At 38.7% G+C, this 13,296-nt stretch overlaps 1 protein-coding gene across 2 annotated transcripts in view; it reads right to left on the reverse strand.

Moving 5' to 3' along the window:
- Positions 1–426: 426 nt before the first annotated feature.
- Positions 427–13,296, reverse strand: part of LARS2 (leucyl-tRNA synthetase 2, mitochondrial) — a 66,658-nt gene continuing 53,788 nt past the window's right edge. For both annotated transcript variants that reach the window (XM_042474848.1, XM_042474847.1), the window contains exons 19-21: positions 12,505–12,616; positions 3,772–3,899; positions 427–1,174 (exon numbers count right to left, since the gene is read on the reverse strand). In XM_042474848.1, coding sequence (XP_042330782.1) covers positions 995–1,174; positions 3,772–3,899; positions 12,505–12,616 — 420 coding nt within the window. In that variant the 3' untranslated portion in view covers positions 427–994. The remainder of the gene's footprint in view (positions 1,175–3,771; positions 3,900–12,504; positions 12,617–13,296) is intronic.

A 13,296-nucleotide genomic window follows, 5' to 3' on the forward strand; every position in this document is an offset into this window, starting at 1 on the left:
ACTGGTGAAAAAACACAGCAAAGGTATAAAAATGTTTAAGATGACTTTTGGCTTCTGAACAAATAAGAATGGTGCTCTAGAATTAGAGAAAGAGATGATGGATTATAACAATGTACAGTTGGCCCTCCATATCCACAGAATCTGTATCCATGGAGTCAACAACCCATGGCAGGAAAGTTTTTTTAATAAGCAAACTTGATTTCTTCATTTTATATAAGGGGCACAATTTTACTAGGCCATTCATTATATATAACAGAACCTGAACATCCACCAATTTTGGTATGTAGAGGGGTCCTGGAACCAAACCCCAGCGGATACCATGAACCCATTGTACATTACCCACATGATCAATCCACTGAAGAACTCTAGTGTGTTGCATGTTTATGTGTGTGCGTGTATATGCAGAGAGAGAGAGAGAGAGAGAACTAGATACAAACAGACTCTTTTATGAGTTGAGGATCAACTTGCCCTAAATAACCAATGTAACACTTTAGCATGCATCTGGCAACTTGGGTAAAAAGTCTTTTTGTACATGATCTCCAGAGAAATGCTTGTATTAGTTCTTTCTTATTTAGTCTTCTATTCCCTTCATTCCTCTGCCCAATCTTTGTTCAAGTAGGACAATACAATTGGGTGGCTTCCATTCTTAATGAGAAAGTATGCACAATCCTAATGCATTAAATGTTTTTTCATTGTTATGTAAAGTGGTAATAGAGGAGACACACAACACTCTACCTATGTGAATGAACAAATATGTAGACTGAGAATATGGACGCACATTATCAATCTCTGGAACTGTTCAGATCTCCTCAGTCAGCATGTCTCCTCTAAGTAGGGTCTCTCTTTATGAGAACATATCCCTACAGCTGTGCCCCTCCCTTCCCCGGCTCTTTCTGTAGCTCTGTGCCACCAAGTCTGACAAAATAAAAAAAATTTTTTTGATGAATTTCATCTGGATATGTTAAATAGACTGTTTCAGAAATTTCTCTGCCTCCTACTCCTGAATGAGGAAGTTGACGAGGGCAGTTCGAGGAGACAAAAAGAACTTTGTAATTGTACGTCCTTGAAGATATTCATTCCCCAGCTCACTTTGAACAACCAGTTCACGGACTGTTTCTGCATCTCGGGCTACTTGCTGAGGCACCCCAACTTTACCACAGGGCTTGTTGTTAATCTGGAAGAGGAAAAGACACAGATGAGAACCAAAAGATATATTAAAAATGGGTGCTCTCTCTTGCCTCTTGGTTCTTAATCCATCTCCCTAATATATACTCCTACAAACCAGAACAATACGATTACATAAATTCAGATACAGATTTAAAATATACAGTCCATTAAGAAAGTTAATTTATTTCCATCTGTCTTGACATTTGTGCTGTCATGGTGTACAGTGCATACCTCGTACACAAAGCACTAAATTAGAATTACACTACACTACACTAACACAACCACTGGGACTGATTGAAAGAGAAGAGATGTCCAAGAAATCAGATGTGGCCCAACTTATTGGATTAAAGAGATACTAAACAAACACTGATCAGTTTTTAGGCAATAATTTCCCTTGTTTCTGGGGATATTTAATTTTAAAGAGTATTTTCCCCAGACAATGTAAAGTATAGTTTTTCAAGACTGACAAGGGCAACTGCTGTGAAAGCAGAAAACTGAAAAGGGTAGGGGAATCTAAAGAACAGAGCTAAACTGGAACAAATAATCAGCAACCATGGTCAACTCCTGCTATGACAGGTTCCTTTCTGACCCTGTGGGCTGATTATAGGATGAGTGATTAGGATCTGGCATCTTTAGCCAATGCCCCAGCAGAACCTCTACTGATGAAACAGCCTTTAATCAAAAGATGGGATATACATATTTAAAAATAAATACATGAAATCAAACAGTCCATCCTGAAATAGGTGTGAAAACTTGTTTCCAGACTATCTGAACAGATCCTGAACTTCTTTAACATTCCGTTTCTCAATTCCAGTCTGTTAAGCTGTGGCAGGTAATTTAAATATAAAAAACCACGCTATTCCAGAGGCTACCATGTACTGCAGCTGACACAACCCTGTAATAATGCAGATATATCCATCATTATGTCTCCAGCACATAACCCAAATGTTCAGTGACCTGTTTCATGTTGCTTCCTGTTGTACTTTGGGGTGAATATGGACAGCTACAGATCCAGCACCAAATGGAAATAATGGAGTACATTATGCCAACTCAGATAGGACTACAATTGTCTAAAAATGCAACATGTCATTAAGTTGAGTTATTGTGACAAATGTCAGGCTGTGGCTTAGAATGAAAGTTCAGGGTAGAGCTTTATGAAAGCAAATGTTAGATTAACTATGTTGTGTCTTCTTCATATGCCTTGATAAGACTGCACTATGCACCCCTCTGCCTACACCAGAGGTAGCAATGAGATGAAGTGTGAGTGGGTGTAGTACAGGAGCACAGAGGTCCATTGATTCAACATTTTATGGAAGATGTATTGATAGGAGGATGTCATTTTCCACAGCAGCTCTGTGTCTATGGCCCAAAACACACTGCAGAAATAATCCAGTTTGAGACTGCTTTAACTGCCCTGACTCAATGCTAAAGAATTCTGAGAAGTGTAGTTTTATGAGACATTTAGACTTCTTTGTCAGAGTGCTCTGGTGCCACAATAAACTACAATACCCAGGATTCCCTAGCACTGAGCCAGGGGAGTAAAAGCAGTCTCAAACTGGATTATTTCTGCAGTGTGTTTTGGACCTATGTACAGTTGTAAGTCAAACATACATTCATGCAAAATAATTTTTATACATATCCATCCAATATAGGAAACTCTGGAGACTATGTAGACCAGGTGTGGGCAAATTCCAGGGGTCTGGGAGCCAATTTCCTGCCAGTGGAGGACACACTGATCTCAGTTTTAAAAAAACACATACAAAGAAAGGAAGGGAGGAAACAAAACTGGAAGTATTTGAAGGTCTATTTCTGGTTTTCTATTTATTTATTTTTTTAAAAAATTAAATGGGCACAGCTTCTCTTGGAGACTTCAAGCAGTGGCAATTTAGGGAAAAAAATAGCATACATTTTTTTAGGAGGAACAAAGGTAAAGGTAATCCCTTGACATAAATATCTAGTAGTAACAGACTGTAGGGGGTGGTGTTCATCTCCATTTCTAAGCCGAAGAACCAGCATTGTCAGAGGACTCCTCTGGTGGTCATATGGCCAGCATGACTCCACCGAATGCTGTTACTTTCCTACTGAGAAGTGGTACCTAATTATCTACTTGCATTTGCATGCTTTCGAACTGTCAGGTTGGCAGAAGCTGGGAGAAGTGATGGGAGCTCACCCCATCATGCAGCATCCGGGCCTCGAACTGCCAACCTGCTGATCTTGCAATCAAGAGACTCAGTGTCTTAACCACTTGAGCCACTGCACAGGAACCACAAAAATGGCTGGGGGGAGTACAAGGGTAGATGGCCCACTGGACACAGTATTCTCACTTGAACTAGTCTTTCCATCACGAGAATAGCCTATCACAAGGAGTAATGTTTCAGGTCCTTTGGCCAAATTACCCTCCTTTATATGACTTTGTTGTAAGTTTCTCCAAAGTGGCAGAGCTTCTCAGGATTACTGCTACTGCCAGGGGTGGGTACATCATTCTGCCTAATGGAGGTGGGAGCAGGGCAGCCCTGCACCACATGCACTGGTCCTCTGAGCAGGTGAGATTACATACCAGTATGTCTTAGTGATCAAGACTAAAGTAAGAGTACATGTTCTTACCAGAACAGACACTTCTACTATATCTGGCTGCTGAATGTATTCTGGGTCCACAGTAGGCCAGGACTGCTGTAGTACTTCCATGTCCCAACGGTGATGACTACAAAGTTTGTTCTGAACATGAGATAAACCTGAAATACACAAATGATGGATTTGCTTGTACTTATAAAGAAGTTGTAGGAGGTAGGAACTCTTTCCAAAATATAACAAAAACGTTTGATCACAAAAAATAATTTAGGCTGTAATCCCAAATGATTACAGGAAGCCCTTATATAGGGCTGGCGGAGTTGGAGGGGCTAACAGCAAAATTCTACAGATTACTACAGAATGGTCTGAAAATGGCACTGCGCAGGGAAAGGATAACCCATTTGTGTGAGTCACAGAGACCTTAAAGAAGAAAATCAGTTTTCATGATGGAAGCAGTGAATCATCACAACATATCTGAAAACTTTTAAAATGTAATAAAGGGGGGAAAAGCTTCCAGAAGAGTGACTTTTTTTTTTGGCTGGGCCCTTCTCCTTGGGATTTTTCCATTTGTAAATAATCTCAGTTTTTTCCTATGCTCCCATGTTCGATAGGAAAGAAAAAAAATATGCAATTATAAACAGTTCATTATTTTCCTGTTTAACAGGATTTTCATCCATGTTTTTGCAACCCTCTCAACTTTTTGAAAAACACAAATCAGTGACATACTGCTCACATGACTCATAAAGCAAACAAAGCACATCTGGAAGACTACTCAAGGTGGGGTGGGAATTATGCAGCCCCAGGCCTGTTATCGAACTATAAATCCCAGAAGCCCAGTCCAGCATAATCATGGTGAGAAGTGCAAGTCTGAAAACCACTGGAAGACAGATCCCCAATCTACAGTTATGATACAAAAGAAAAAGGGAGCAGAGGGTGCACAAACAAAGCAAATGAAACCTAAATATCTCTCACTATAATGAACTAAATGTCTTCTCATCTCCAAACCTACCTCCCATCCCCTTTCTCTGTTACCTCCCATTTCAAGATGGATATTCCCATACCTGGCTCACAATATCACTGAATCCACCCACACTGCATAAATAATCTGGTTTGACACTGCTTTAACTGCCATGGCTCAGTGCTATGGAATTCTATGAAGGGTAGTTTGTTGTTCTGCTCTGGTGCCACAAGAAACTACACTTCCCAGAATTCCATAGCATTGAACTATGGCAATTAAAACAGTGTCAAACTGGATTACTTCTGCAGTGCGGATGCAGCCATTATAGCAAAGAACGTACCTTTTCTAGAGACAAGCACCTAATTTTCTTGGACACCTTGGCAAATATGTCTTTAAGAAGTGTAAGGAAGCTACCAACAAATGAATTTTCTGTTTATTTAGCTTGTTTAATTTTTTTATCTTGTTTCACACTTTGGCAGTTCAAAATAGAAGTAACCGTGCTGGTTATGCAGCAAAATACATCAAAATCCACAATCCATAAGCAGTGGTCAACTCCAAAGCATAATTATGCAACCTTTCAAAGCTTCACTAGCTTCTTCATAAGACAAAGTTCTGAAAATCATACAGCAAAAAATAGTGTTGATGTAAGAGCCACAGGCTTAAATTTTATTTTTTTTTGAGAAGTTCTCAGTTAAGATTGTATTGAGAGATTTCAGTGAAGGTGGACAGAACATAGGCCTGTGACCCTTAACCAAGTCAATAGATCTTGCTTCTCAGTAGACACAGGGCGCACAAGTATATCTGTCTAAAACATCTGCTTTATAGAAGAAGGAATATGTTACTTGCCAATTAAGTCTAGCCTGTGCGCTGGAAATATGTTTAAAGCATCTGTTTGTATACTTCCTTTTGCTTGTATTCTGTGGTCCAAGCAAATATGGGGGGAGGGACTTAGCCTGTACTGGTATTATGAGGCATATCCTGTCTTCACTTTGACCATAGGCTGCCACTGCATATTGTGTAGTAATTTCACATAAAGGCTGTTGTTTGTTAAGATAATTTGGTGAACAAATAACTTGAAAATGTAAAGGAAGATTTCAGTGATATTCAGAGCACTTAAAAATGCCGCACACAGATTAAACTAGTTCTCTGTCCAGTGTTCAAAAACCATGCCAAAGGAACTTGTCTAAGCACAGTCCCTTCACTTCACAGTGACAAAAAGGACCACCAAAGAACACAAAATCACCTGCTGTCTCAAAATAGGACAAGACATCCAGCAGTGTATGCATGGATCTTGGTAATTCTATGAAGCTGATCTTCATGCAAAGATAGCAGAAGTTCCCCTGCTAATCACACAATATTAAAACAGAGTACAGTAGTAACGTATATTGGATATAGACACAGAACACATATGATACTCTTCATGCAGTGCTTCCATGCTGTCCATATGTTGGAGAACTGTGTGAACTGATTAGGGCAGTGCTTCCCAGACTATCTGATGTGAGTGATAGAATCATAGAATCGTAGAAGGGCCATCCAGTCCAACCCCCTGCCATGCAGGAAATCACAATCAAAACATCCCCGACAGATGGCCATCCAGCCTCTGTTTGAAGACCTCTAAGGAAGGAGACTCCACTACACTCCGAGGGAGTTTGTTCCATGGCAGGAAACAACACTAGATGTGCCTACTGGGTACAATTGTTCCCTTCTTTCCTGGAAACTTGTCAAGGACTATCAGTTAATGCAGTGGTTCCCAACCTGTGGGTCGGGACCCCTTCATGGGGGTTGCCTAGGACCACTGGAAAACACCTATTTAATTACAGTTAAGTAGCAATGAAAATAATTTCATGGGTTTGGGTCACCACAACATGAGGAACTGTATTAAAGGGTTGCGGCATTAGGAAGGTTGGGAACCACTGAGTTAATGGTTCAGGGACCAGCAGCGGTCCAGAGACCACCACTTTGAGTAGCACTAGTCTAGAGGGCATAACTGACAATATCTAAAAGTGTAATTTTAAATTAAAGAAAAGACCCTACAGCCACTGATCTACCCTAAAAGTAAAAACTTTTACTTTTGCTGTACTAGACTCTGCATAAAAAGGAACTCTCTCAGTCAAACAACCTTATGTCCTTGTCTGGAGAGAAAAATATTTTATTTTATAAACAATAAAAAAGTTCTTAGATGTGGTGTTTGAATGTTGCTCAGATGCACGATTTCAGGAAGGAAATACTTTTCTTCATCCTGTTTGCATATCCAAATTGCCAAGCTATCAGTCTGATGAACTTGGGCCAGGAGTAAAAGGGCTGACACACTTTTTAGAATACAACCATATGCAGAGCAGTTCACAGACAGAGGGAACCACATGCAAGCCAGAGGAACATTTTATATTTAAAAAGAAAGGGATGGTGTAAATCTGCAAAGTTCTACACTCCAAAATGCAAAATATGAAAATGTCCTAAACTGTACCCAGTAATTCACTAAAGTGGACTACATTCTCAAGAGAGAAGTCAACTATTTCCTGTGTGGAGTGGGGTCACAAATACATCAGTACAAGACTAAATCATCAGTACAATACTAAATAAAGAAACTTCTCCAATTCTTTTCTTCTCACCAGTCGCTAAATGGGTATGGAGCAGGGTGTCTACAATAATATGGTAGTGAGAGTTCCACCTTTTGAACTTGCACATTATGCTTAGGGATAGAGGAACTCAGCCATAATAGGAATTTCATGACACTCTCATTTCAACAGTTTAAACAATATTTCAGGCATCTGCACTGATTGTTTTTTTTAACAAGCAAAAGAGCAGAGACAAAAAGTGTCCTAACAAAACTATTGCATTTTGCCACTGGTAATTTCTGGTCTCACCCATGGACAACATAATATATTGGGACTAGAACTACCCCATATTCTTGTGTGGGTGAAACCTGATGCAGAGAAACCAGTGAGTGTTTGGATGAGAACCAACCCTTCACTAAAGCTGGATGGCAGCAAATGCGTGTTCATCACTTGTTCCTGTTCAGGAAGGACCAACTTGAGATGCAGATGTCATGAGAGGCAAGGATGAAAGGACCTGGTGCAGCCATCTACTGACAATTTGCCACAGAGCAGCCAGAGACATATTTTGGGAATGCTCAGGGTCAAAGAATGTTTCAAGGAAACAGCAGTCAAAACCTTTGAATATCTTCTCACAGAAAACATTATTTAAAACAAAATTTGTGAAAAAATATTTGGTTTCACACTCTACCACAGATTACTGGTTGGAATTTTGGACCATCAGTGATTTGGATGCTGTCCGAGAATCTAGGAATCAATGCAGTATTGTCAAATAACATGGTATGTTCCAACCAGTGTTGCTTTTTTTAATTGTGCCATTATGATCCTATCTGTGGTGATTTCATCCAGATGTGTTTTGAGTCCATTTGGAATTGCTCCCAGAGCACCTATTATTAGTGGAACCATAGGTTTCAATTCCCATAAGTGCTAAATCTAATTTTGTAGGCCCTGAGATTTCATAAGCTTTTCCTCTTTGTCTTTGATTCTGCAATCCCTTGGTGCACCACATCTACAATCCAAGCTTTCTTTTTCTCAACTGCAGTTACATTTGCCACGTTATGTTCTAGTTGTCTGTCAGTCTGAATCTTAAGAATCCCATAGGAGTTTTGGAGAGAAGCAACATGGAAAGCAGCAGAAAACCCATTAACAATGGAATGCTATTATAAAACAAATCTATCAGCCTGAGGTCACCCAAACAGTGTACACCATCTGGAAAGAAATGTTCTCAAACTCTAATGTAACAGAGTGGTGATTATGAGACCAAAGACATTGATTACTACTACTACTACTACTACTACTACAATTACTTCTTACTATTATTATTTTCATTTATGGACTACCTTTTCCCCACGACTTGGATTCAAGGAGCCCTTCAGTTTATTAAAATCAAAACAGAATAAAACATACAAAAACCTAAGTTAAAAATGCATAAAGGTTATTTTAAAACAATAAAATGATCTATAAAATTCAATACACAGACCTGATATGTCAGGGCATCAAATGAAATTAATCCCATCCAAGTGAAAACTGTCAGTCTCTTGCTTTTAAGGATCTGAAACTTACTATCCTGGCAGAGGTACATTATGAACAAACGGAGCCTTTGATGGAATTATGGTCTTTCCATCCAAACATGCTACCACTTCAGAACAATGATAAATCTGAAGAGATTTTGAGCACCCACCAGTACTTGAGGTATAACAAACTGGAACAAGAGTGACTCATAGAGACTCACTCACTGTTAAGCTGGTTGCCTTCTAAGGACATGTGGACTATGTCTGTTGAGCTTTAAATATGGTTCCAATAGATATAATCACTGATGAATTCAAAGGTACATGCCTATTCCCAATTTGTATGCCAAATAAAGCAAGAAAACAGGTCATAAAAGTGTGGTGAAAGGAGCACTGCTTGGTTACAGTATGATGACTGTGCCATACTTTTACACTGGAATTATTATAGTGAGAGACAATTCTTTTCACCAGTTTAAAACTGGCAGAAGGACTGCTAAGCTGACATATACTGGTACCATTCAAGCCATATGCCACCATTCTCACTGCTTCTGCAGTAATCAGAAAACAAACAAACAAACAAATAAATAAATAAAACCAGCAGACCTGTAGGACACTTGCTTACTAGGACCACAGTAGTGGCATGCTCTGGTTGTTTATATACTGACTGGTATAAAGAATAGCCTTCATTGGGGAATGTTTCCCTCAGCAGGGACTATTTTGTCACTGAGTTAGAAATTTTCCCCATATTACCATTAGCGCCAAGTCTTTCTGAAAATAAATAAAAGGAGTTATTTTCCTTCAGAGTTTATGTACATTTCCTAATGTTTTATATTCATATTTCTTTAAGTGACTACCAATAACAAAGGTAGTATTTTAAGAATTCTCTCTCTCTCTCTCTCTCTCTCTCTCTCTCTCTCTCTATATATATATATATATATATATATATATTTGCAGAAAAGGAGTGGCAGCTGCTCTGGCCATAGAGTAGAATGTATTGTGGGGGTGGATGTCCTATGTCCACAGGAGTGTTTGTGGTTGCGGAATCAAGGGTACCCTCCAGTACTCAAACACTCAAAGCCAAAACCCATTTCTTAAAAGAATAGTTTCTTTTTATGTGAAATGGGTTTTGGCTTTGAATGGTTGGGTACTGAAGAATACCCTTGATTCTGCACTCACAAACACCCCTGTGGATACAGAAGATTCCCTCCCCGTACCCTGCAATTCTCACGAGGTCCAAAAATACTCCAGACATCACTCAACATGTGTTTTTTAAAACCGTAAGTATATGGGTTAGGTAGGAGAGAACATACACTGGATTCCCCTCACACAAGAAAGATGAAAATATCTTATCTGCTCCCCATACTATTTATACAACTAAACCTGATCTGTAAGACTTGTAACATACTGTATTGCAACACAAACAAAAGGAAATAGTTGCTGACAAAGAGCCAAATCTCCACAGCTCTTTCAGAGACTAAAGTTACAATGCAGTAGCTTTCACCTCAGTATGTTTGATAATATATAGTTTTGTGAAAATGGCTCCCCCAAATGGCATGAATGCTAAGCATCCTACAAAATATGGAAGAATTTTCAGAACACAGATGCTTTCATTCTGTACAAGCCCCATGTGCTTAATGTTCTTAATTCCAGCTCCTTAATTCCATGTTCATAATTTGAACTCCATTGGTCTTCCAGCCCATACACTAATATTATTATTATTATTATTATTATTATTATTATTATTATTATTATTTCTATTCCACCTTTTTCCGAGTTTGGGACTCAAAGCAGAATATAACAAGTTAAGAAAATCATCAGAAATTCACATGATACCAAAGTTAGAACAAGATTAAAAAAATTAAAAAAAAATTAAAATCAGGTAAAAACATATTATTTCACACACACACACACACACACACACACACAAAACAATTATCAGGACCCAGCTCACTTTTTAGATGAAACAGGCCTTATACAGTTAATCATCAAATGCCTGTCGAAACAGAAAAATCTTTACTTGACTGTGAAAAGAAAGCAGAGAGGATGCCAGTCTGAGTTTTCTGGGAAAAGGGTTCCAGAGCCTGGAGCCAGCCACTGAAAAGGCCCTCTCCCATGTTTCCACTAAAAGTATCTGTGAGTGTGGTGAGACAGAGAAAAGGGCCTCTCTAGTAGATCTTAACACATGGACTCATTTGAAAGTCAGAATATGGTCTTTTACCCTGGACCTGAGCCTTATAGATTAAAACCAGCACCTTGAATTGTGCCTGGAAATGGACTGGCAGTCAGTGAAGCTGTTGCAACAAGATCATTGTATGTTCTCTGTAGCCAGCCTCAGTTAGCAATCTGGACCAGCTGACAGTTCTAAACACTCTTCAAAGGGAGCCCCTACACTAAGACAGGAGTTTATTGCACAGGCCCCTGGGACTGTGTAGAAGTGTTCCTGAAAATCGCCTGCTGGGGAACGCATCTGGAACGGAATGAGAACTTCTGGCCGCAGTGGCGTTGGCGTTATCCTGTGCTGTAAGATGTGTTCTATGCCACCTCCTGTTCCCATCCTGCCCTCTTTTATAATGCACCAGGCAATAAACTATCTAGTGTCTGAACATAATATGCCAGAATTCTGTAGAATGCTGCTTGATGGATCCCATTACAAGCAGCAGCAGCAACTGAATAAATTGTTGTTGTTGTTATTATTATTATTAACATTTATTTATAGAGTGCTGTAGGATTTGCATAGCGCTTTACATAGTAGAAATAAAAATGAAAACCTACTAAATGGTGTACAGTCTAAAACACCAGTATTACAAAATTAAAACATCTCTAAAATAATACAGCAAGCATTCACTCAAAACATAAGCCATCACATGACAAATTAACAGTCAGTGATATGGAATGCCTCCCTAAACAAAGTTGTCTTCAACTCAGCCTTAAAATTGGCCAAGGAAATAACAGTTCTCAGTTGGGCAGGAAGAAAATTCCAAGCATGGAACCTTCAAAACTACAAACTTTCTCTCTGTGGTTAATTAACTGATTATTTAAAATTAGGTAGCAATATCTGGTTTAATTTTTGCACTTTCCTGTTTCTTCGCTATCTTATAATTTTTGTGCCATGTGTGATGAAAAGTTCTTGAGATCTGAACAGCCTGAATATTTTGGGGGTTGGTCATAATAAAGGTACACTGTCCTCTGTTCATGCTTATTGTTGAACACAGCTACTCTTCTTGAGTATGTGAAAATAAATTGTATTCTTTTTCACCATTTCTTTTCTTTGTTGTTGTTGTTGTTTCCTCTCTGATTTATTTAGTCAATTATTTTATGAATGCTTTAGTTAGTGCTTTCAATCTGTGAACAACCTTTGAAATTAATATGTAAAACCAGAGTATGATATATACAATGTGTTGAAATAAGGAAATAATAAATAGTGCTGGATTATGAAGAGTAGCTAATCTCAATCTGACTGAAAATAGCAAACAAGCAATTTGTAACATTATTCAGATAAAAATATTACTAATTTGCTTCTTATATTGGAGTGGGAATCATGTGGCCTTCCAGATGTTGTTGGACAGCAGCTCCCAGCAAAACCTTGTAAGCATAACCAAAGTGAGGAATCCTGGGAGCTACAGTCCAACAACATCTGGAGAGCTGAGTGAACCCTACTTGTCTCATGTCATCAGATGATCAAAACATTTACAATTTTTCTGGAAATATTTTTCTCTACAGTGGTAGCAAAAAACAAAACTCTAGCAATTACCTTTCCAGATCTCAGAACTGATGTGTGGTGCCATTGGGGCAAGCATAACAAACAGTGTAGCAAGAGCATCCTCAAATTCTGCACTGTGGAGAGTAACTTTCTTGGATGCTTGCTGTAGGGGGGAAAACAAAATAAAGAAGACGATTGTAAAATACAGCATTGTGTAGTCATCTGAGTGCTAGACTAGAACTCAAGGATATCAGGGTTTGAATCCTCACTCAGTCATGGAAATCTGCTGGGTGACCTTAGGGAAGTGTTACTCTATCAGCCCCACAAAAAGGCAATGACAAACCTCTGTTGAATAAATCTTGCCAAGAACACCCAGGACAGCCTCACATTGACTTGAAGGCATACAACAAGAATAAAAAGTGGCCATTTATGAAGAAAAGTGTCAGAAGTCAAAAACTGAAGAGCTGTATCTTGAAAAGGAATATTTTTTCAACGGAAAGAAATTTCTAACTTTTCTGCCAGAAAAACATAGGGTTAGAAAAGTTTAAAACACAGAGTTTACGGTTTACAGAAAAAGCAAGCCTTACTTAAACACTTGGCATGCTTTTGAGACTCCTGCAACTCCTTAGAGAATCCAAATAATGTGTGCGAAGATCCTTTCATTGGATTAGAGCCCTAAAAGCATTTTGCAAACTTGAATTCACTGTTGTAATACTAACTGAAGTCATAATTTGTTTTGCAGTTGCAAGTTATAAGCTAAAAAGATGGACTGACATGGTGTTATTTGCTTTTTCTATCATTGCATATATTTAGTTATACGGTATTGATTCTTTATTACATTTA

Source organism: Sceloporus undulatus, chromosome 6 (assembly GCF_019175285.1).
Source record: "Sceloporus undulatus isolate JIND9_A2432 ecotype Alabama chromosome 6, SceUnd_v1.1, whole genome shotgun sequence".
NCBI lineage: Eukaryota > Metazoa > Chordata > Lepidosauria > Squamata > Phrynosomatidae > Sceloporus > Sceloporus undulatus.